Source organism: Rattus rattus, chromosome 8 (genome assembly GCF_011064425.1).
Source record: "Rattus rattus isolate New Zealand chromosome 8, Rrattus_CSIRO_v1, whole genome shotgun sequence".
Classification (NCBI taxonomy): Eukaryota; Metazoa; Chordata; class Mammalia; order Rodentia; family Muridae; genus Rattus; species Rattus rattus.
The window spans coordinates 25,219,458-25,244,921 of NC_046161.1; the positions used below are offsets into that span (position 1 = coordinate 25,219,458).

General features: G+C 44.2%; 1 protein-coding gene across 3 annotated transcripts in view; it reads right to left on the reverse strand.

Moving 5' to 3' along the window:
* The window catches only part of Ntm (neurotrimin), a 951,504-nt gene that overhangs the window by 390,320 nt on the left and 535,720 nt on the right, over window positions 1-25,464 (reverse strand). For all 3 annotated transcript variants that reach the window (XM_032909747.1, XM_032909748.1, XM_032909749.1), the window contains exon 2: window positions 19,498-19,582. In XM_032909747.1, the coding sequence (XP_032765638.1) occupies window positions 19,498-19,582 (85 nt within the window). The remainder of the gene's footprint in view (window positions 1-19,497; window positions 19,583-25,464) is intronic.

A 25,464-nucleotide genomic window follows, 5' to 3' on the forward strand; every position in this document is an offset into this window, starting at 1 on the left:
CCAGTAAAGGTAAACCAATAGACACTACTGGAAAATACAGTGTTTACGCACCACAAGAAAAAATTATGTATCTTGTACAACTCTAAAGAGAAGGAGGAAAAATAATTAGAAAACAAACCACTGGTCATCCACTCATAGGAGAAAAGTTGTAAATAAGTAGGAATTCAGAGTCCAGAAGGAATGAAAGTTTTATTTCCTAGTCCAGGTAGAGGGAACAGGGTGGATTTGTTACATTTTTATATGCAGATGTGTTACACACATGATATAGAATATGAAAATATGAGGTATTTTATGTGATATATGAAACTATTTCATAATAAAGAAAAGCAATATGTGCTTGGCTTGTAGGGTACATAAAACATATGCTTCTCATATGAGTACTCCATCATGTCCTAGAGCCTCTAAGAGGACAAGCCCAGTGGGAGGAGCAAAGAGAAAAAAAGGACCAGTTCCAGGACAATGGGCAGTCCGCATCCTTCCTTATTTCCACCTGCGTGGACCAGGACCTCAGAATCAAACATAGTTTGAGCATCAAACATGAGCTCACCATCATCCAGGCCCTGAGCAATGCCAATCCCACCCATTCTCACTTTCTACTATAAAGTGTATCAATGCAAAAGTAAAAGGACTAGGATTGTAGCTCAGTGGTTGAGCACTTGTCAAGAACATGGGAGGTCATGGTTCAGTCACCCGCACTATAAGTATATACATACAGACAGACAGACAGACAGACAGACATGATATATGCTTATGCACACACAAGTACAAAAAACATTATAAAACATTAATAGAAAAGTTTCAATGTTTTTAGATGAGAAATATGTTTATATCATCTTTAAAATAAGGATTTGTTTAATATCTACAGCCTTATGAAATTATTGAGTAGACCTCATAAAATCATTGGTATCTATTGTCCAGTTAATAACTTAGTACTAATCAAGGCAATTACATCAAAGCTAAGTGGCTATATTCCTTACCTCAATTACCATGTATCTATGAGAAGAGCATTCAACCCCTGCTTTTCTGTCTACCTGGAGAAACGCAGCTCATCCCTAGCACCTGACTGTGTAACAGTGGAACACAGTGCTCTCCTCTAGTCTTCTGTTAACTTCATTCTCGCGGCCGTCTAACCCATTCCCCTCTCCCCCTTCCCAGCCGCTATCCTAGCCATGACTGCGTAGACCCCACAAGTGACTGACACTAAACAGGATTTGCAGGATTTGCGGGTTTTTTTTTTACTGGATATTTTATTTATTTACATTTCAAATGTTATCCTCTTTCCCATTTCCCCTCTGGAAATCCCCTATCCCATCTCCCTTCCTCTGCTTCTATAAGGGTGCTCCCCCACCCAGCCACCCAGCCACCCACCCCAACCCTCATCGCCCTGGCAATAAGATCTGAGTTTCTGAGTCTTACTTTATTTAGCATGATGTCCTCCAGCTGCGTGCATGGTGTTGTACAGGACAGGATTTCATTTGGAAGGACTGGTAGTATTCCATTTATTGTATAGGTAACATTTTCCTCGTTTGTTATCTGCTATTGCACACCTGGATTGACTCAAAATCTTAGCTATTTATAAGCAGAACATCAAAAGACATAGCAGTGCCAATATCTATTTAACAGCGTGTTTCATTTCCAGTGGGGCTATTGGACCAGACAGTAGCTCTAGTTTAGTCTTGGAGCCCCCACATTGTGTTTTCCATAAACTACTCACTACTTTATCTTCCCCACAACTGTATACATTGTTCTTCACTCTGCTTCCTAATTGGCAACTCTGTCTTTTCCTTTTTAAAGTAGTCATCCCAATTATTTTTATTTCCTTATGACACCATATATACTTATGCGAGAACATCACATTGTTCCTCATAAATATATACAATTATTATGTACATAATAAACAAGAGTTTTATCTTCATGATAAAGATGAGTGGTTGGGTTTTAAATTAAACAACAAATTAAGAAGAGCATCTTACAATTTCTTTGTTAAAACATTCAACTGCACATTATTTCTTCTGGAGAATTTATCAATTTCAACTCCCATAGAGACCTTTGATTATAAACGACAATAAAGTCTAGGGAACCATACGTGTTTGTTCACCCAAGGAAGCAAAGGACTAGTACATCTATGGCACCTCGCAAGCAATCAAGAACATCTTCTCAATGCCTCAGTTGGAAGTAACTTCCTACCTGGTGAACCAGTCTGAGTCTAGCAAAACAGAGGGGCTCCCCAGCAGCATCCCTCCTAAATTACAGGAAGTGTTCATCAATTTGCTACAGGTGATTGTGAGACCCAAGAGAAGTTCCCTATCAGGCTGTGTCTGGTGGGCCACGGAGACATACAAATAACTTTTGAAGAGAATGTAAAATTTAATACGGGTTAGGTAATAAATAATAATTAACTACCAAAGAGTATAAAGCACTCATAATATAACAGCATAATCACACTGTTCCTGTGACTCCCATAACACAGCATAAGGTCCAAACTGTCCACATGGTCACACACTCCCAACTAAGCTCTGCCTTTAACTCTCCTGCTTGTCCAAGTCAGAGAGTGAGTTCCCACCCCAACACTTTTATCTTTAACCATTGCTTCCCCCTGAAGCAACCCCTCCCAATATATGAAGAGGCTTACCCAGCTCGCATGACATGTCCCTTAAAGTTTCCACTTGGGGAAGATGCCCCAACTACTTCTTCATTTTCCACTGTAACTCTCCCACCACTACTGGCGTCAGATTGAGGCTGCTCCTTGTCCCCTGAGTCTCAAGGTCTAGAATGGCACTTGCTGCTCATTCTTGAATAAACAGCTGAATTGCTATAAGCACAAAGCATGGGACAGTGAGGAAACAAGAGACACGCACTGCCTGTTGGGATGTTCAAGGGAAGAGAAGGTTCTAGATGTCTACAACAATGTCTGCCACGGTACTGGCGTCTCAGTGAGAGAAAGAAAGGGCTGAGGAGAAAGGTGTGGAATTCTCACAGGCTAAGAGAGTTTCAGAGCGGGTAATGTTTACACATTAGAGGGCCATTTCATCACTGGGACAAAACAGATCAAAGATTTCAGAAGAGGTTTCTAAGTGAAAATTTTCTAAACAGAATTGGAAGAATCTCTCTTCCATCATCTTCTTTCTGTGCTAAATCATTCAACTTCCAGTTTTAATGGGGGGTTTGTGTGTTGTTGTGGGTAATATTCTGTTAAAGGCACAAAATGATACATCTAATACTTAATATGTGCCAGGTACAATCCTTAGAACTTTACATGTTAACTTACATGATTATTATAAATGATTATGATTATTAGATGAGGTGACCCATGTAAAGTATTTATCACATAATGATAGGTTCTCATTAAATGCTGCCGCAGCTGATTTTGTTTTGGTTGATGGTATTGCTATCATCAGTCTCACAACAACTCTACCAGGTAAGTATTAATATACCACAGTCCCATCTCTGCTCGGGGAATCTGTCCCATGGCTCCCAACAGGAGACTAGAACTTCACACACACCATGTTTTCCTAGGAATGTGCATAGGTAGCAAGGATTTACTGATAATTTAGGCTCAAAGGAGGAATAAAAGAAGCTAATAGCTACCTATAATGCTTATGACACTATACTATAATAAAACGTTATATAAATGTAACCACTTTCTCCCTCAAGAGATCTTATTTGACTCTACTCATGGCTTCTTCCTATGACAACAATACTTAAAGGAAATATATAATGCCTTAGCTTTAGTGTATCCAAACTGTCAGCACCACTAACTTTGTCCTTTAAGGTTGCTATTGAGTGACATGGGGTTACCTCAGCCCAGGAATGTAGTGCAGCAACAGTCCATTTGTTAATCCAGACTATACCTAAGGAGCAGGGAATTCATACCATGGGGAGTGGGACAAGGGACAATTCACATCCTGGATGGAGTGGAGTGGTTGGGGGAGGGTTTCATCACACTCTCCAGAAGTCTACAAGTTGAAGTTGGTAAGTCCTCTGTATCTGGATTTTCCACTTAATATTTGCGAATGTGGTAGACAGTGGGTAACTGAGACTGCAGATAAGGAGAGACTATTGTATTATTTAGTACAGTTCCCCAGATAAGAATATAAAGCCATGAAAGGATTAGTCTAATCATTTCACAGCTCAATTTAAGTCCCAAGTTAAATTCGTGCCAACATCGAGGCCCATTTTCCACTGTGGAATATATCCTTGACTACCAGGTTAATAAAAGTTGTGTATCTCTGTCTGGATAAACACTTGTGCATTGTAACTAACTGCGCTATTGACAAGGTAGACACTTGGCTCCTTGAAGCCTGGTGCATATGAAACAATGTCTGCTGACCCTGAGCACCCGTGATTCCACTGCTCCATCATGGTGTCTAGAAGCCCTGCCCTTCCTCATGCCGTTGACTACCCCTGCTTCCCATCTCTTTTTCCTTTCAGTTAATGGAGAAACCAGAATTGTGAGACGCGAAAACTCAAAGGGTTGTTGTAATCTGTGCACTGAGGGAGAGTGTGAACCAGAGTGACAATACAAAGTATGCCAGACACATGACATCTTATGTGTAAGAGGAACTGTTTGGAGCTGTTGACTCTTGGCATCTGCGTTTTAGTCAGCCCAGCCTCCTTGTGTGGACCTTGGAGCCCAGTCTCATTTTAGCTAGTGGATAGGCTACCTTTTAATACTAACAGAAACCCCAAGGGCAGGAAATCCCTATTCTGAAGACTTAATAAAGTTGTTGCAAATACTTTAAGGGTGCAGTGCTCACATCTCACCATACACTATTTGTAGGTTTGATTACAGAATAGATATAAAAAAATATGGTAAATAATTCTTCTGAACATCTCACCAGATCTAATCCACCTTGGTTTTCTATGAGTTCATTAACTCCAAGAGTACACCTGCTTAAGCATGCAGGTGTTTTTACCCAGAGTCATAAAATGCCAGCTTAATTTTACAATGTCATGTACATGGAATGGCAACAGGCAGAGTCTCAAACTGAATATTGTGCATAGAATAAGTGCTTATAAGGTTTATGTGCAGTGTCAGAAAAGAAAGGCACTAGACAGCCATGAATGACATTTCAATAGAAGACACTAAGTAGACCCCCATGGCTAGAGATGGCGTGGGGAGTACTCAGATACATCCTGCTGCAGAGCACTGCTGTCACAGCCAGGCCACATCTTCAGGGTGGCTATGACACATGGTAGAAATGACACAAGGGTGGGGCTGTCTGTCTATCTGACATTGACATTTAATTGTCTTTTAAAAACTCAGCCCTTTTTTTTCATGCTCCTGGGTTTCTATGGGATATTAGTTTTATTTTAACATGTACACAAGACCTCCAAACCTTTCTTTTTAAGACTAAATTTATCTTAACTGACAGATAACAACATATAAATTATATTTGTAAATAAGGAACCATGTCATAATTGACTATGTGAATAGATTGTATGACTTCAAATCAGAACTAACATATCTATGACCTCGTCTATCATCTCCTTATAGTGGAAACATTGAAAATTCTTTCTTCTCAGCAGTGACATGCGATCCTCCTGCCTCTCCCTAATGAGTAGCTAGGACTCATAGCCAATGCTAGCAGCCCCAGCCTGGTACCTCTGGCTCCTGTCTAACTGCAGCCTCTTTGATTACTGTCCCTGCTTCACCTTGTTGTCATTCCTTCTTCTCCCGAGTCTCTCAGGCTAGCATGCTTGTCTTTTCAGGGCCTGCACCCTCTGTGTATAGTTCTCCCCAGCTTGCAAGTCCTGGCCCCTGTATCCACACCAGGTACTCTGTACATCTACTGATATCTTAATTCCTGTTAGTTCTTTACACAACATGATGTATTTGTTTACTTGTTTACTAAGATCTGGCCCCTGATAAGTAGAGTTGTACATGCTCTAAGTCCATATGAGTCGCTTGGGGGATCATTGCAGGGAGGGTACCCTTTTGCCACGCACTCAAGTGAGTGACGTCATCAGCTGTAAGAAGGACATCTATTTTACATTGTTCTAAGCCTGATGCTCACTGGGAAAAGGTGCATTTTTTTTAATGCACACAGCTACAGTCCTGATCTTTCTTGTCAGTAAGACTTGCTCTGACATCTCATACAGTCACAGAACGGGTCAAACCATTGGAGTCACAGCTGCTGGTGGAGGTACCTGGACACGTTCTTCAGGGTTCCATCAATCCTATCCTGTAAGCAGGGAGCTGCTGCATACCCTAATGAGATAGAGATACAGAAACTGGACCCTCAAATACTGAAATAAGATGGGCTATTGAGCAGCGGTTTCCGCATTTCCTCTTCTCTTTGTATGCTCTCCTACCATGACCGTGGCATATGCCTGGTCACTATGACCTCCCCTTATGCCCTCCCACCATGATCAAACCTTATGCCCTCACCTCACCCACATTTCCTTTCTTCTCTACACAGATTCCCATGTGAGTAGCCCAAACCAAATACCACAATTCTCTTCAACAGTCTACCTCTTGTCAGTGGTTCTGCCCTTTTTTTTTTCCTGGTTGATGTTTTTAAAGCAAGCCTACAAACCAGCCATCAGACTCTTTGAGGGGTGTCAGTGAAAACACCACGAGCTAGAATTCCTTCAGCACAAAGGGTTATTCTAAATAAGAAACTCTGGCCACTAATGAGCCATTTGTCCTCCGAGAGGCATTTTTCACTAATTGCAATGTCTCAGTTATAGCCATCATGAATATGTGTTAATTTACTTCAAGGTAAAAACTTTTCTTTCTCACTGGTTTTCGCAGACTTTCAGATGAAACAAGACATTTTACTTGGTTCAGAGATGTAAAGAGTCAAGGAATTGAAAGTCAAACATTTGAGGCTTCAGTTTGAAAAGGCCATGGGTCTGGCTTTCAGACACATTTTTTAAAAAAATCACAAAAAGGTTTGCTGGAAAAAAAATTAGTGAGTGCATAAGCTTGAAATAAAACTACATGTATATATCCATACCATTAAAACAAAAAATATGGATTACATAGTAACAATTGAGTATCGAGTTAGATAACGATAGTTAGGCCAACAAATAAACTCGATAGTCAGATTCGAACAGAAGCTCATCTTTCCCTTGTGTGGTAATCAAATGAGGTTCTGGGTCAGCTGGTAGGGCGGGGAAGGAACCCTGCTCTGTGCAGTTGTTCAGAGACCTGTCTGGGGGAGCATCTGCCACTGAGGATGCAGTTTCCAAGGTAATTTTGGGCATCAGCAGCCAGATGGCATCAGGAAAAAGAGTGCAATGTATTTCGAAGGGGAGGGTCTGATGGCCAATCCACTCATAGATATTTCTTACATTCCTTTGGGGAGAACTGTCATTCAATGATCCTAAGAAAGACCTGGAAATATAATCATGAACTGTGTCAATGGAGAAGAATAAACAATCTGTATGCTTTAAACACTAGAAGTCTTTGTTTTTATTTAAAGCAAAGCAGTGAACTGCTTTGCTATTCCAGAAGTGAGTTGAGGTCTAGGACAGGTGATTCTCTTAGTCACTTCTCATGGTAAGTTGTGACAGAGCCAAAGTCCATCCAAAACCCAGGTATCTTTGTCCATCAGCCACCAATGAGTTCCAAAATGATGAATCTCACGTAGATTTTTCCAGAAGCAATCACACCACCAAGATAACATATATCTGTAGAATGTGCTAGCGTCTGATCCTGCCCCGTCCTTTGTGTTCTCTGACTTTTGAAGAGGTATGTTGGGCAAGCATATTGATCTATCCAGAGACAGTTCATGCTGGGAACTACTCTCAGCTGTATCAATAGTATTGGCCATCTATGGAGTTCCAGGTATGGCACTGAGCATGTCACACAGTACTGATTACTTAATGCTGATCGGAGCCTATCAGTAGGCCCCTTAAAAGATTGTAAACTGAGTCACAGCTCAGTGAGTCAATATCGGAGGGATCACATATCTGGGAGGCTGAGCTGGGATTTGAATCTGGGAATGGTTTTGTGTCTAGCCCCTGCATTGTCTTCTACAGCCCAGAGGCAGACGTCACTTAAGAAAACAGAGTGAAACTAGAGTTATGGACACTGACTATTATATTAAATTCCAGGCTCTCAGTTTGCCTTCCTTCTGCCTGCCACTCACTTATCTTCCTTCCACGTTTGTGTGCCTCGAGCTAGGAAATAATCCTTATTTCCTAGTGTTTATTAGATTTTCTATAAAACCCCTTGTAAAAGTGGATATTTAAAGGCCCTTTAGATTCCACACATCCCGACTTTATGAAGTGTGTCACACTGCCCACTGCCCAGGAAATTTCTTCCTCAACATCACACTCCAAGCTCTGACCTAGAAGCAACCCCAAGAGCCGCAGCACCCCGCCCGTATTTGCACAGTTTAATAACACCTGAGCCCATGCCAGTACAAACTTTCCTCTTCCTAGCCAAAGATAAACAAAATTTTCACTGTTAATAGCCTACTATTATTTCTAATAAATGTTTCATTCACTCTACGAATATCCTTTAATATATTGCGTGTCTTGGCAGTAATTCAGTCACTATGAATGAGAGTAATAAACTCGGTGGCCTGGTGGATCTTACATTTTAGGAGAAGAGACAATAAATAAGTAACAGATAAATAAATAACAGGTCTTTCTACGAGCTAGGGCTATGAGGAAAATTACAGTTAGGTAAGGGAATGGCATGGTGGGGATCTGGGAATAGCTATTTCAAACAGCATGGCCTGGAGGGTGTGACACTGAAAAGGACATATGGATTTGATGAAGGCTGGGCCACATGCTTTTACAGCAGATCCTGGCAGAGAGAGTACACTTGGCAGGTTCCTGAACAAGGGAAGCTTGGTGCGCTGCTGCCCTGGGGAGGCTGCAATGATGGGCTCCAGGTGATCACACTGCTCTTTTTCATCTTTGCATTTCATTCTAAGGAGAACTGAGCCAAAGCAGAGTTTTGAACATAGTCATGCGACATAATTTTTGATCTTAAATGATGAGCAACATTTCTAACCGGGAAGGTACTCTTTCAAAATGCAAGCAGGTAGGACCTGGAGATATGATTCAGTGGATAAGATCATTGGCTACTCTTCCAAAGGACCCAGGTTGGGTTCCCAGTACCAACAGGACTGCTCACAACTGTCTGTAACTCCAGCTCCAAGGGAACCAATGACCTTTTCTGGCTTCCTCAGGCACCGCACGCATGCAATATATATGCATGCATATATGCAAAGCGCGCGTGCGCGCGCGCACACACACACACACACACACACACACACACACACACACACACACATATATATATATATATCTTAAAAAATGATTAGAGGCAGTGACCAAATACTCTAGGAGCATGTATGCTGACCTGGAGGTTAATTCGGATGGTAAAACGTGATCTGATTGGGTAAATCTCTTAAAAGTTTGCAAATGGGTTAAGCACTGCATCAGACGGGAAGAAAACTAAAATAGCTGCTAGGTTTCTTGTCTGAGCACCTGGATGACAAATGAGCCATCACGTGTGGACAGTTCCTACGACTGGGGCTGAGGACAGAGAGCCGGCAGGTAGTGAAAGTTGGGAGTGAGTAGAGTAGGGCTGGTCAAGAGCATGAGGGGTGTAGAGTCTGAATGGTACTTAACAGAGGGTAGGTTGGCTCAGAGTGGAACACCGTAGTTTAGAGGGGAGGGTCATGGTCAGGATGGAGGGTGGTTGGCTATAGCAGGAAGAGTATTGGCCAATATGGTCTTATTGTATCTGTTTTGTCACCATAGCAAAATATAAGTGGGATAAGAAAGAAGCATCTATTCACCTTTCGGGTCACATGGTAAACAGGACATGGGAGGACAAGTAGTCAATATTGGTTGAGATGGTTCAAGGGTCGGAAATAACCCAGCATTCCTAGTTCCCACCCAAAGGGGAGAAATGAAAAGAATATCAAAGAAAATACTGGAGTGGGAGATTTTGCTGTGGCAGAACATGAAGCCCACAAAGTAGAGAGGTTTGTGGGATTAGAAACAGATATGTAGGGGGGAGGGGGATGTTTGCCCAGAAACCGGGAAAGGGAATAACACTCGAAATGTATATAAGAAATACTCAAGTTAATAATAATAAAAAAATAAAAAAAGAAATGTAAATGAATAAACTGATAAAAAAAAGAAAAAGAAAAAAAAGAAACAGATATGTAACTGACTCTAATGTTTAGATAGAGAAGCCTACCATGGTAAAGATTTGGAGGTGACAAATGGCTGGCTCATAGTTGGGAGATTTTATCATAATATAACAGAAAACAGAAATGAGTTCATTCTGATGGTCTTTTAAGAGAAAGAAGGAACCCACTATGTTTCCAGCCTCCTCAGCCTCTCTGGCAATTATAGTGGGAGGGGCTAGCACTATTCCTGGTCACAGTCATTCCCACGGCACCATGACCTTTGACACCAGCTCTTTAGCCCACTATGGTTCATGCCATGATGGAAGACGGCATGGTCTAAGCAGACTTTTCTGGAGTTCTTCGTATAAAGTTGACATTACCTAACAAAAGCCTTTCTTCACAATGCTTAGGGCTGTCATAATAGAAACAAGCCAAACAGCCTCATTCACTAAAAACTGTAGTCTCACACTTTTGGAAGCTGGAAGCCGGACCTCCTGGGAGTGACAATGCTACATTCTCTTGCAAACTCACATGCAAGATTCTACCTGGTCTCCTCCCACTTGTGGCTGTTTGCTAACTCTGCAGCTTCCCCTGTCTTCCAAAGACATCACTGCAATGACTGTCCTCCCTAGCACATGACATTCTCCCTGGGTGTCCCTGGGTGATCTCTGTGTTATCATTTCGTGAATGCGCTAGTGATGTTGGCACAGGGGAACCACTTGACCACAGTAGAAGTTCATCTTAATTGATTTCAGGTTAAGAATCCCTTAATCCAAAAGTTGAAAGAACCCCCCAAAATCCAAATCCTTATGCACCCACATAAGAAAACTCGGCACTGTGAAAATAGTGTCATCCACAAAATTAGTTAAAATAGTATATAAAATTTACATCAGCCTATATACACAGGGCATAAACTAAGCATAAAAAATTCTTATGGACAGGCTAGTGATGCCTCGACCACAAGACATCTCTTCATGCAACTGGAAAAATTCAAAACAAACACATTTTAAAAATTCCAAATCTTTAAACATAAGTCGCGAGCATTTTGGATAAAGAATGTTTAACTCTACTTCCAAATAAGATCATAAAGTTAGGAGTTCATACATTCATTTCATTTGCTAGTTTGTTTGGTGGGGAAACAAGGTGTAAATCTTTTTACAGTCCCAGACTACTGCTCCTTGTGGTGGTCATGTAACAACAGCATTCAATTAAAAATAATTTGCATGTTTCCACTTTCGCTGTTAAGTTCTGGCGGGCTAAAATTGTTTTAGATTGATCTCTCCTGATGGGTAAATTTGTGAAAAGATGGTGTTTCTGGGTGTGAGAGCATTTTTCCATTCATCCGTTACATTATGGTCTGTCTAAAATCCAGAGAAGATAAGAAATTACTTTCCTACAAACACTTCTTCCTTTGCCTCCACGGGGCCACCAAAGCTTTGTCTGAAGGTTGATTTCAGTTTGATGATTTTCTATCAATCTGTTGGTTGATGCTGGTTTCATTAAAAATTCTATTATTTTTTTTAAAATCCATCATCAAGTTCTAAGATTAATTCATATGTTCATTTTTACAAGACAAAGCTCACCCCAAAAGCTTTCCACGCCAAAAGATTTCACGCTGACAAGACAGAAAATTGGCCAAACAATCCAAAACAAACCCAAACAACTCAGTCACGTGAACGAATGATTTTTTTGACACAGATCGTAAAAGATGGAAACCCCAGTACCTCACTACAGTTAAACAAATTTACACTCATCCCCAGCGGCTTCAGCAGAAATGACTTTCTTTATTCCACTGGTGAATTCCAAAATTGGTTTTAAATGCCAGAAGTGCTAATCTCGTCCCAGATTTTCCTCCACCCGAAAGAAAATGAACAAACAAACGCAGGTCTCCATCTCTGTTTTCATCGTGCAAGTTCTGGGCCTGCCTTCCCCTGACAAGAAGGTGTCTTTGGCCAACAAAAGAACCCCTGACAACATTGAAGATGGACGTGCCCAAAGCTGCAGGGCGTCCTACCCCATCTCAGCACCTGACTGCTTTATATTATGACAGAAGGACCAACTCTCCAAGGGCAGAGGTCCGCCCTGCCCCAATCTATCCATGAATCTCTGATAACCTACTTTATGAAACATTCTCGACAGCTTTATCTGGTGGAAAATTCATCTTCGGAGCCATGAACTGTCACAACTTGCCATGCAACGATCTTGTTAGGAAAAATGAAGGACTACCTTTATTCTCACTTCCTTTCAAAGATAAAATATCTTACGAAATGATTGGAACGTAAGAATACTCATAGATCAAAGCAAAGGTGCTCTGAAGACCGCATGCACACCACTCCCACATACACAACCCCCATACACACACACACACACACACACACACACACACACACACAATTACAGATGAATATTCATAGACAAAGCAAAAAATTTTTTATAATCCTTCCAAAGCAAATACCAGAAATCTATCCAAGTGTATTGACATGAATATCTGAGCTACGACAGTTTACAATGAGAAAAGAATGCAAAAGTGTTGATATTATATACATCTATCTATAAGAATATACAAAATTTATATATATATATATATATGGATACTCATAGCATATGAAAAGATCATTATGCATTAAGTTGTGTGCACTACTTGATTCTCACCCAACATGTCTTGGGATAGGTAGCAACTGTTCTCTTCACACAAAGAAACTAATTTTTTGTCTGAAAAACACACTGAAAAGATACCAACATTGGGACTGCTTAGGTTCCTGACTCCACCTCTTGTCCCCTCTAGTGCACCACTCTGCCATAGTACACGCCTGCTGGAATATAAGTTGGTTGGAATTCTGTGTCAGAGACCTTTGTCTCCACCAGCTGTCATTCAGTTAAATGTCTGTTTTGTCTCCTTTGCTCACACAGGAAATTGGAACAAGCATCCTAAAACTAGTACATTTTTCATGTTCGAAAAACAGGTTTTTTTCCATCAACTGCAAGCACTTCTGTACCCATATGGATTCATACAGTATTGATAACAATATCTATTATCTTTACTTGTTACTAATTGCAATAGAAATCACCAACTTTCCTGTTCCTTGGGAAAGGAAGTGATTTTAGTGAAATGTTCAGCCCTAAAGAACGGGTACAAATCAATAGTATTTAGTTTTGTGCTTTTGCTAGATATGAATGGTCATATCCTATCATCTAAACCAAAAAGAAAAAAGGAAGGAAGGAAGGAAGGAAGGAAGGAAGAAAGAAAGAAAGAAAGAAAGAAAGAAAGAAAGAAAGAAAGAAAGAAAGAAAGAAAAGCAAGCTAGAGAGTCCCAGGCCCTGCCCAGAGATTGACCCTGACCCTGCTCGCTGGACCTCAAACACCTGGCATCCAGATGCACTGGACTGCAGCTTCCTTATAGAACTGTTTCTGTCTCCAACTGTTTAGTGTTCCACTCTGGGAATACACCTGGAGATGTTTGAGAAATTGTGGCCTCTCTGTGAAAAGCCCGGGACTGCTGACATCTGAAGCAAAGGATCAATGGTAGAACCTGAAATAATGCTTCCTCTGAAAAAAAAACAATTCAGCCCCAGGGTCCCAGGGATGCAGACTGGCCCTCTGTGTGTCCATGTCACAAACCACATAAGCTATCCTTATGTCCAGGTCTGACCGTCGAAGCTCATCAAAAAAGGAAGTCCTTGTTACACAAGGAAGAGCGAGCAAATTTACTAGATTCGTGGAACAGAGGGACTTGGGAAAGGAGGTGAGAGGCACAAAATGAGTCCAGCTCTCTGGCCTAAAGAGAAGGGGTCTAAAAGCTAGGCCCAGGTGCCTATTATCTGATCTTGTGATCTGAGGGAGAGCCTCACTTTTGTTTCCTGGTCTGTATCACAATGGCAACTGCATCACCTTTCTGATTCCACTGAGAAAGCACTCAACCCCAAGGCTTAGCACAAGGGGAAAAGGCTTGTCCCACAGAGTTAGAACTGTCATGTAACAACACGTGCTTTGGTCCGAAGAGAGCAGAGTTGAGAGCTGAGAGCATAGTGACTCCATTAATTAATTGTATCAGAAGCACACCTAGTAGGTCTTCAGAATAGTTTGGTACTTACTGGGCAAAGCCACCTCCCTTTAGACACATATAGCCCGGTGACCCCAAAGGCAGGAATGTATCTTTCTCTTCCTGGAACAAGACTGATTGTCGTCACCTTCATTACACTTAAACCCATGTGGCTGACTGTCATGGTCTCTGTAATCCTTTCACACTTCAAAATGCTGTTAGCCCTTGACAGCAGAAAGAATAACCTTTTCTACAGAGAACTTCTGGGAAAGGGAAGCGATACCATCAAACTGGGTTGTCCTTCTGTACCCAGTTTTGGGTTCTAGTGAAAAACCAGCACATTTCCCCTCCTTCTGTCCCATGGTTGGTTGAGTTTTCATGTTTCCCATTTTGGTTTCTGGCTCCTCCGTGGGCTCGGCATAGTTCTAGAAACCTCCATGTGAGGGCCCATTTGCCCTTGTGCCTTGGAGCCATGGAAGACAGGCTGGATGCCTGAGCTGCTCCTGAAGGGAGCACAGTCAGCATCCCTGAGAGGAGGCAAGGACGAAGACCAGGACATGCTTCCTGCATGGCATTGCTATTCGGAAGGAGGAAACCCATAAGCAGGATCAATAGTCCCACCATGAGACAATTGCTGCCAAGGGACTCTAAAGCGAGATGATGGGAAAGGGATGTTTCTCTGTCCTCTTCTTCATCTTAAGGAGGTTACTTTCTCTGAGGTACACCTGGCACATCATCAGGGACATTTCCCCAAAGACTGAAAGACTGGGTAGAATAGTGGCCTGCCAGAGTGGGAAGCACATGTCATAGCGCACATCTCAAATAAGGAACGAACGCCCAACTCAGTCCATCTGTGTGCAGCTCGGGGAGACCTCAGCTCAACAGATGGTGTGTGTTTGGAACCAGCACACCAGCAACTCCTCAGGAACTACCCCACATCACACGTGACCAGACCAAGTGTAAGGATACACCAAGGACACCTCAGGCCAAGAGGTAGAGAGAGAGAGGAGAGGGGAAAAGGGAGTGACCTCAGACACACATTTCTACTTCATTCATTCATACAGGTAACGTATTGACCACTTCCCATAGAAAAGACACTGGTGAGTGCCAGTAAACTGAATAGGGCAGAGGGTGTGCCTAGCCTCAAGGAACTCACTGTCCTGGGGAAGAAAGGTAACCGAACAAAAGAACGCAATGACTTCAGACAGAGATGTGTGCCCAGAAGCAAGCTCCCACTCTGATGAGTCAATGTTAAGACACTAAGGCGGGGGAGGGGCTTCATTTGAATTTGGGCCAAAATCGGAAATAACTGCGGATGGAGCAATCTAGATAGCATTGTTCCTAGTAGTAGGGACAACCAAAGCAAGACCCTTGGGCAAAGCTATGTGCTTAACGCTGGGATAAAGACCCGAATAAGACAGTTCTGCCTTCCAGGGCCCTCAATATATCTGCAGAGACTAACAGAGACCCACAAAGAACCCCGTTTCCTACATCCGGAAGGAGAATCTCTGGATCTACCACTATCTTCTGTGTTACCTTATGGTGCTGCCATACCAAAACTCAGCCTTGATCTTGTACATTAAGTCAGACTTTCTATTCTTATTCAAGAAAAATACGATGGCTCAGCCACTACAGTCTAGACACAAGACAGGAAGCAGAGCCTCTGACTTGCTCCCACACCCGGGAAATAATTCACTTTTGTAGTAACTGTTTTATTGGTGGAAGGTTCCTCACTGGGCAGAATCATTGAGTGACATTCTGATGTTTCATGGTTTATACTTGGGCTTGAGTAGCCCGCCATCTCAAGTTCTGAGCTGCTTATTAGTGTCTGTGCTTTTTAATACAGTCCTAACCACTGGAAGCCTCCGTCCACCAGGGGGCGCTCTGCTCAGAGTCTCCCTTGTGGTCCTCCTAGCCCCCTGTATTCATCTCGATTATCTTGTTCACTGATTGGCGTTGGTGAGCGCACCCAGGCCTCCTTTCTCACTCCATCTCCTGGATCTGCACCCTTCTTGAGAGAACCACACAATAAATCTTTGTTAACATATAAAATAAAGTCAGGGAAATATGGTAAGGTGTGAAGGGTACTTTTGTTTGGTCTTCATTCTTCTGTTTAGTAAACCCCTAGGGAGCTCATGGCATTAAAAGTTGTGATCTTTGCTCTCCCATAATATACACTCAGCCAACTTAGAAAGACAGTTACACAACACTACAAAAAAGGAAATGACGGCAGACGTTAAACCCCACTGGGGAAGTAGGAAGACACAGAGTTCATTGGGCCTTGATAAGTCTTGGGCAATATCAACGTATGTGGTCTAGTTCTGTTGCTTGCTACTGCTCCAAGTTCAGATAAATGGAGTTCTTTGGGTCTCAACTCCTACATCTGTGAAACGGGAGATAATTTAATGAGTTTCAGAAAGTAGGGGGGATTAACTGGTACTATGCGCATTTAGTTCATAGTACCATACAGTGGCTGGCCAATAAGTGATAATACTACTCAACGTATTATGATCATCATTCTGCTAGTTCCACTTCAAAATTTCCTGGCTATTCCACTTAAATCAAGTAAGACTTTTTTTTTTTTCCTGTGAGAGGAGGGTTATACTAGGGACCCAATCAGGGATCCGTATGAGGTAAGCAAGCACTATCAGTGAAGTCATGTCCCCAGACCCAAGTGAGGCTAACTCGTGCCAATGCCTCAGTTTTCTCACCTGTAAAATGTGATGATAGCAAGTACATAATGAATATTGTTAGAATCCACCTGCAGTGTTCGCATCCTTGAATGATGGGATATTATATAAAACACTTTAGTATTCCCGAATGCATGATGACTTCTCATCAATACTGGAATATTTAGTTTTTAAAAAATTCGGTGTCATGTGACCTCAACGTTCATAAAACACGGGCACACAGAGCCATCAAGGGGAGCACAGAAAGAGCGAGAAATTATAAAAGCCTGCCACTCTGTACGGATTGCCAATACCGTTGTATCCCAGTACCTCCAGAAAGATCACTAGAGATAATTGGATAAACTCTTAAAGTTTCTTCAAAGTACAATCTGTTGCTGAGACATTTATTCTCTTTAGGGACTACAAAAGACCTCCAGGATGATTCTGGTGAGAACAAAGCAGAGTAAAAAGTAACCAGAGCAGAAAGCCCTCTGCTGGTCATAAGGGGAACTGCAGTCTTGCTGCAGGGTGGCCTTCCCTGTGAGCAGAGGGCTTGAACTTGTTGATTGGAAAGGAGACCCTGGTTCATCTAATCCCTACATTTTAGAGTTCCATCCACTGAGAGGTCCACCCTCCTGAATGTCACAAAGATATTCGGTCCTGTGGAGCTGACACAGCATAGCAAGGGGACTAGTTGGACCATTTCTGAAAGCTTGGGCTGTGACTATCCTGAGGCCTAGGGAAGCAGCCTCACCCATATCCTCATAGTGCCATGTGTGTTCAAACAAGACCGCTGTGTGGAGTGCCTATGTGAAAACGCAAACGAACAATGCTGATGTCTGAAAGAGACTAGGTGAGGGTGAAAGGGAAGAGGAACTCAGTCAACACACAATCATGTCCTCTTAGAAAGAAGTCCAGGGCCCTGGCACCTCCTGGATGCAGCCACTCTGGCAAGGACACATCCTCCTGGATACTGCTTTCCTGGGATGACATCTTGGTCACACCAATCCCCTCGCTCCCCTTAGAATGTGAGAGTCACTGTGGAGGCCAATTGCCTATTTATAGCTTCAAATCTCTCGTTCACTGACCACCTTCTTTTCTCTCTTTTGACTGTTGTGTGTGTGGAGGAGTGTCTATATGTATCTAAAATAATCCCCCATAGATAGTGTCTCTATTTTGTCCCTGGAGGTATGCTCCCTGTAGCCAAGGGTGAGGGGCAGAGGGGCCATCTACAGATCACCAAGTTTTCTTGACTATACTGTTTAGAGTTCTGTTTTTGTTTTGAAGTAGTCTGAAATCAATGCATATTTAAAACTAGATAGTTCACCTTGATCTAAAGTAGTCCCTACAAAGTTCATTCGTGTTACAACAGTAAGTAACCAGGAGTTCATCGGAGTCATAACAGTTAGGTCCTCAAAGACAAAGGATTTTGGGGTGTTTGTGGCCCCTTGCATGGTTTCTTTAAATCACGTGTATTTTTTGAAAATGTCCTCACGACTCAACTCTGTAATGGCAGCACTCGCTCCCCAAGATCGTCTGTCCTATGGGAACCCTGTGCACAGCCCACAGGCACCCCAATCTCAGCGCTGATGAACCAGGACATTTGGCACCATAGCCAAGGTCCATTTCCCAAGAATCTCCATGATAGAGGATGAAAATAGTATCCTGTTGCCTGCAGACCGTTTGGTTGACCAGCTTTTAAAACTTTATTAAAGAGGACACATTGGGTCAAAGAGGGGCACAGAGGTTGCTTGCTTTCTTAAAAATTCCAGAGATGAAAATTTCCCCTTACAATCATTCAGTGTGTAGCCCTCCTGTGAGTGGTGTGGTTTTATCAACTGGAAATGGAGTCAGTGCTTCGATAGCATTATCGCAAGAGAGACAGTCTTGCCCCACTTAGCACAAAATATAGCTAAGATTCTTCTCCTCCTCCTCCTCCTCCTTCCCAGAGCTTGCAATCCTCAACCCCAGAAACCATTCCTGATCCAACACAACACTAAAGCTCAGGGTTTGTTGAGTGTCAAGTTTTGTTCATACTGCAATGGTGAGCATAACAAACAGAACATAATCCACTCATGTAGAAGGCATTTTCCAAAGACAAATCAGAGTCCATAGCACCAGTGTCCGAAAGCCACAATCAGACAGGAAAACACATCTGCCTCTACCCACCATCTCATGGAACCTAGACGACCCAGGATAACGCTGGTGCAAACCAGACTCGGGAAAGGAGGTTTTTGCCGAGACCAGCCCCCGTGGCAACTCTCAGTGGCATGGGTAGAGCGCGAGGGCATCCACACCAAGCCAGATTCCTGCTTTGGGACTCATTAACTTCAGGGGGGAGATCATCCATGCTGCGTCTCAGCCAAGCCCCAAGTCACCATAGCTGTCAGGCTCAGGAACAGGCAGTACCAGGATCTGCCTTCAAAATAAAGCAGCTATCCCTCGCCCTTAACAAACCCCTGGGTCAAAGAAGCCAGGTTTGGAAAACACAGCTCTCCCATAGCGTTGCCCTGTGATTGCCACATTCCTCGGTAGAGCAGTTAGCTCATCCAGGAATTGTGTGGCGCAGCGAGCTAGTGATCTCTCCCCTAGCCCTGGCTTGCTCCAGAGCACACACCCGCACCCCTGCCCCTTTGCCCCAGCCCAAACAAATCATCCTTTTGTAGAGTGGCAGTTCCCTACCTGAGGGTGGCGCTCTCCCCCTGCCTGACCGTCACGTTGTCCATAGCTTTGGGAAAGGTGGCATCTCCGCTACGCACCGGCACTCCTGTGGGTACAAGGAACAGCAGCCTGAGAGACACGACCACGAGGCACTTCCAGGGCAGGAACAGGTACCCACAGACCCCCATTCTCGACAGCCACAACTTCCCAGAACTCCGGTAGTGGCACGCACACGCCCCCCGGGCGAGCACAGGAAGTGGGTGGGGTGGGGAGTGAGCGCGGGGACCCAGCGATGAACTAGCGGCGACCGCGCGATGCACTGGGAGGAGAAAAGCGCGCAGACTCCTCCAAGTCTAATATTCCTCCCCTAAATCCAGCCTCAGCTCGCAGCCTCTGAGAACCAGTTTCCACACACATCCGAGGCGGACTTTCTCCGTGCTGCCTGTGGCCAGGAAGGTGGCCAGGAGAGAGAAGCGCAAGGCAGGCAAGCAGGCGCACAGGTGCGGGTCTCAGAAGCTGCCTCTTCCCCGTAGCAGTTCAGGCATGGCACTTTGGACAGGAGTAAGCACTTTGGTATCCAACGGGGCTGTGGCTGGGCTGAATCCAGCTACCCAGATGTGGTCTACGGTTCCTCAATCGAACAAGGGGAAATCCAGCACTTTCTTAAGTTTCAGAGCAAGGCTCGCCGCCAGAAACAATCTGGAACAATAGCAGATGGAAAGTAGAGCACGCAAGAGGCGGCACGGATGGTGCGAGGAGGCGCCTGCTAAGCCGGCTTCGTGCAATCCGGACTCGGGAATCCTGCCGCAGAGCCACGGTCAACTTCCTCAGAGCCCAGATTCGCGCCGCAGCTTGGGCTGTCTCTGCAGCGCAGCAGCGAGGCTGGAGCGGCGCGGCAGGGGCGGACCGCAGCGGTCCCTAGCCCGCTCTCTGGCTCGCTGCAGAAGGTGAAGCGCAGTCGGCACCGGAGCCACGGACGCCAAGCTCAGCGGCCGCCCCCGGCCTCCGCGCTGCCTTCCTCCCGGGAGCAGCCCCGACGCGCGCGGGCCCCGACCGCCGGGGTTGTCATGGCAGCAGCTCCATCCCTGACCGCCACTTTCTCTCGGTGCCGACTCCAAGCGATCGGGCTGGCGGGTGGCACGGACTGTGCGCTCATCCCGGCGGGTGCGGGGCGCGGGCGCCCACCTTAACCCCCGCCGCGCCAGGCCGGGGCAGGGCGGTGTACCACCTCTGGCCACCAGTTTAACCATTTCCGGATTTGAAGAGCTAGCTCTTCGCAATTAAGAAGACAAAGTTACTGTGAGGTCTTAATAACCCTAGACATCTTAATAAGGGTCACAAACTAACTAGGGAAAGAAGAGCCTGAAGCATGCATATGTGCACCTTTAAAATGGCCAAATTAATTCTATCAGCGTTGAGAGTACATTTACAACATTAGGAAGATGCTTTAAATAGTCTCATTTTTATTCAAAGTTACACCACCCTTTGCACTACACCCACCCTCTTAAAACCCCACAGACTCAACACAGCCATTCTAAAAAGAGATCGTCCACGTTTTTAAAAAACAAAAAATGTGAAAATTCCAGAAGCATCTTGGCTGATTAAATGAGCAAAATTCCTTTAAAATGTTGGTCAAGTTCAACCCAGCCTTTCTCAATCCCCCAACCCCACCCAGACACTGCGTATGCTAACTGAGTAAAGGGTACACAGGCATGGGCCAGTGCGAGCCACAGCCTCCTCTATAAGGAAGATTCTCTGGGTTCTGGGTTCGCACTCTGGCATACCTGATCTCATCTCCAAGAGGCGTGGCTTTCTTTAAATCTTTGAAGCTCAAAGAGAGACTGGATGTGCAGGAGGTCCTGCGACTTCTCTGTCTGCTGCTGGCTTCTCTGTGCCTACATCATAGTTCTCCCTTCACCCTAGCTCTGACGGACCGTGCCTGGTCCCTGTACAGGGAACAGGGTAGATCAGTAGGAAGAGTGCAGATAACACCAATAGTCTTCCTTTTCGGGGACTTCCAGTCCTGAGCTCCCAATACTGTCCCGAATTGTGACTAGGAATGGAAGGGGAGGATACACTGGGTTTGTTTATTTCCCTAGACTTTCCCTTGCATTCAATTGGGGTATTATTTATATTAAAAGAACAAATTATGGAATAGCAATGGGGAAAAGGTGCTTCCCCAAAGCCATCCAGTACCAGATACTAAAACATTACTACAGAACCATGATTAACCCCAGAGGTGCCGGTACCACCAAGCATTGACGCTATGGAGTCACACCAGCCATTTCCATGTAGACAGTGTGCAAGAGTCCACATGTGCACACACGTCTCCCACAATCTCCCCTTCACACTACTACACTGGACGGGAGGGCAGAGGGCAGCTTTGGAATGTGTTGACCAAACTCGAAAGTCACGAAAGAAGATGAGCAAACTTGCTTTTCTAGCTTTAGAGTTGTCCGGACACTTCTGGGCCGTCAGGTACTGAGCAGCTTTACACTGGAGGTAGCAAAGCACTTGACATCAATTCATGACTAGACCAATTCCCTATTGTCTCCTCTAGTGACTTCTTCTGATATTAAAGTCTCGGGGAACTCATCCACTATTTTTGATCCCAGAGAACCTTTTGACATACGGTGCCAAAAATGCTGACATGTTTGACTTATGACAACAACAAATGGCTTCCCCCCCCCCCCCAAAGCCTATTTGTCTCATTCACCAATGGGAAAATCTGAAAATCTGAAATTAAACTGTTTCATTCCGTTGAGCTGTTCATGAGCACGGGCGGAAAGTGTGAGTTTCTCTCTGCTGATTAATAGGCTGCTGGCTTCAAGGTGCTTCCCTTAAATCCAGCACATTCCTAATAATCCACTAGCTATCCCTCCTGGGGTCCCATCACAAGCCCTCTTCCTAAATGCCACACCCATGGAAACAAACCCCTTCTGGGCTTCAGAGCCATTTCCCTCCAGACCCAGGCCTGAGAATGAATGGGGCTGACTCCTTTCATGACAAATTCTAATTCAGTCTCTTGCTTCTAATTCCAAATAGGTACAAATGAGCACTAGGTTTTGCATTTAGGAATGGGGATAATGACAACCAACAGGCTGTCCCAAGGGAGCTACATACATGATTAACTCTACAGGAAAAATACTTAGAAAACCATTTAAGATGGGAGAGGCTTTATTAATACATTTTTTTCTGTTTCTGCTTCATTATTACGGCTAGACAGAAAAAATAATCCTCACAGGCTCCTTGAGACATTGTCTATCCGGCCTGAATACATTTCGTCTTAGACAAGCAAAACATTTTTGTCTCAGACCATGAGGAACAGTGCTGACCTGCAGTATCCCAGTGGCTGTCCACAGAAAGCACCACAGTGCTCAGGTAACTCCAGGAAGACAAAGAAAAGCCACTCACAGCCTCTGCTCGACTCACAAATAAAAGTCAAGAAAGTGGCCCTAAGGTCAGAGATTCCCCCATAATTAACAAGGCAGATCGGCTTTATTCAAACCTGCCATGGAAGTGCTTTAAAAAGATGAAGATCAAAATCGCATGTCAATTGCCTTCCCATCCCCTAATCCCTAAATATAACCAGCACTTAGTGGCTTATCTTATATCCTGTCTCTGGCTTCATAAAAACCGCTGGATTTATTTTATTTTTCCCAGCATATCTGAGTTAATGAAAAAGGGATGACAGTCAGAGCAATTTCATTATTTGTGTTCTTTATAGAAACAACTTCCTCTCTGCCTCCTGGAAAGCAGACTCCTAAGGAGCTCCACCTCCACCTTCTTTTCCCCTCCCAGCCCCCTCTTCTCCCCCTCTCCCCCGTCTTTCTCACATACACATATACTGTACACATAAATCAACTTGTCACAGCTTGTCTCTACACTGACAGCTGTAATTGCTTCAGGTTATAAAAATATCTTTAGGACAATACCTTTCAAGCTCCCCTACCATCTCTCTCTCTCTCTCTCTCTCTCTCTCCTCTCTCTCTCTCTCTCTCTCTCTCTCTCTCTCTCTCTCTCTCTCTCTCTCTCTCTCTCTCTCTCTCAACCTCTCTCTCTCTCTCTCTGTCATTGTGTGTGTGTGTGTGTGTCTGTCTGTCTGTCTGTCTGTCTCTCTCTGTCTGTCTCTCTCTCTTGTGTGTGTCTGTCTGTCTGTATGTCTGTCTCTCTCTGTCTCTCTGTCTCTCTGTGTGTGTCTGTCTGTCTCTCTGTGTGTGTGTCTGTCTGTCTCTCTCTGTCTCTGTGTGTGTCTGTCTGTCTCTGTCTCTCTGTGTGTGTCTGTCTGTCTCTCTGTCTCTCTCTGTCTCTCTCTGTCTCTCTCTCTGTGTGTGCACAGCAAGCTAGGGTGAGCTAAGGAGCCATGGCTATTCCACCATGCAAGAAGCAGAGAAAGAACAGCAGCTTGAGAAAGGCCAGCTCTAGTTCTCTACAAAAGGGAAAGGCCCCCCTCTCCTGGTGGAGATTTCAAACAGAAGTACAGGCAAGATGAAAAAACGCAGGGCAGTTAGTGAGTGGCCTGACATCAAATAGACATTGGAAGATTTAATCAGAAAGAGCAGTGTAAATCTGGATAAAGAGGTGCCTCCAGGGGTGTAGGGAAGGGCTGGGCTTTGAGGGGAAAAAATGTGTGCTATTTTTTGCTCCTCTATGAATACAGGATCACAATAAAAACCACTGCTCTTCGGGGCTGTACTCCGGTGTGTTAGGATTTCAGTGGGAAGAACGCCGAGGCAGCGTGAAGACTGGAAGACTGATGCATGGACAGAAAAGAGGTCAGAAATAGAGAGATCCGAGAAGAAGGAGATGAAGAAAAGACGGGGGCATGGCTGCCTGTCTGTGCGCTTTGAAACCCACAGAACTGTCTAAGAGATGCACAAAGCAGAGAGGCTGTAGGGCAAAAGCTTTGGAGGACAACTGAATGAACCAGAATCAAAGCCCCAAAATACAAAGAGTAGGAATCCAGAGAGTGCATTCCAAGAGTCAGAAAGGTTGGGACGAAATTGTCTCTTGTGTAAGATTCCGATCATAGTAAAACCTCAGACCAAGAGAATCACAGAAGGACATCTCAGAAAGGATGTGGGAAGATGTGCAATACATGTCTCTCACTTAAGGAAGGAATGAGTCCCAGAAGGCCATACTAGGTATAAAGCTAATAACGGGCCAAGCAGGACAAGAACTCAGTACTCCTGACACTTTTCCGACTCTCTTTCTATTGGTCCACAGCTATGGACACTGCCGAGAGAGCAGACTCTCAAATACTGACTTATTGCTACATCTGGGGACCATACAGACAACTAAGGAGGAGACCACAAAGTACTTATGATTACTCTGAGCATCCAGTACTCCCACTGAACCTGATGCATAGATAAGCCAGCGTATATAGGGCCGCTGTTGATGACTAGATAAAGATGACGAAGAGAACCCGGGCCTGCCCTCCTGTTGCCAGCAGTCAAGTGGTCTTGGGTTTCTCAGCAGCATGATTCACACTGATATCCACAGAGGCTCTAGTGAACCTTGATTTGGACTCCGCTAAGATGAGGAAAATATGCTGAAACCTACCTTCTCCTTAAGAAGCAAACCTCTGGTGCCTGTCCAGATTTCAAGGCAACAAATTGGCCTTTCTAGAATCATTCATTAAGAGGAGGGGAGTGCAATCAGGGATGTCCTAATGTGTAGCAAATTCTCTAGTCAGGAAAGCCCACACAAACGTGCTGGCTACCAAGAAATACAAACAGGATGTAAGGAGTTTCTAAAAACAAAAAATGCACTTTTTGGTAAAAGCATTGTGGGGAAGAAGGGGAAGCAATGGCAATCTTCTTGGTCTTGAACGAGGATGGAACCATGGGGACAGGGCTTTGCACGTAAACTAGTGGAATGCATGGTGCCAACCACATGGAGCTGGGGTAAGGCTGTGTGAACAGATCTGGAAGTTCAGTCCAGAGCCTGGCTGTTCTTGTGTCTCTCAGGATGACACCTGGAGGAGCT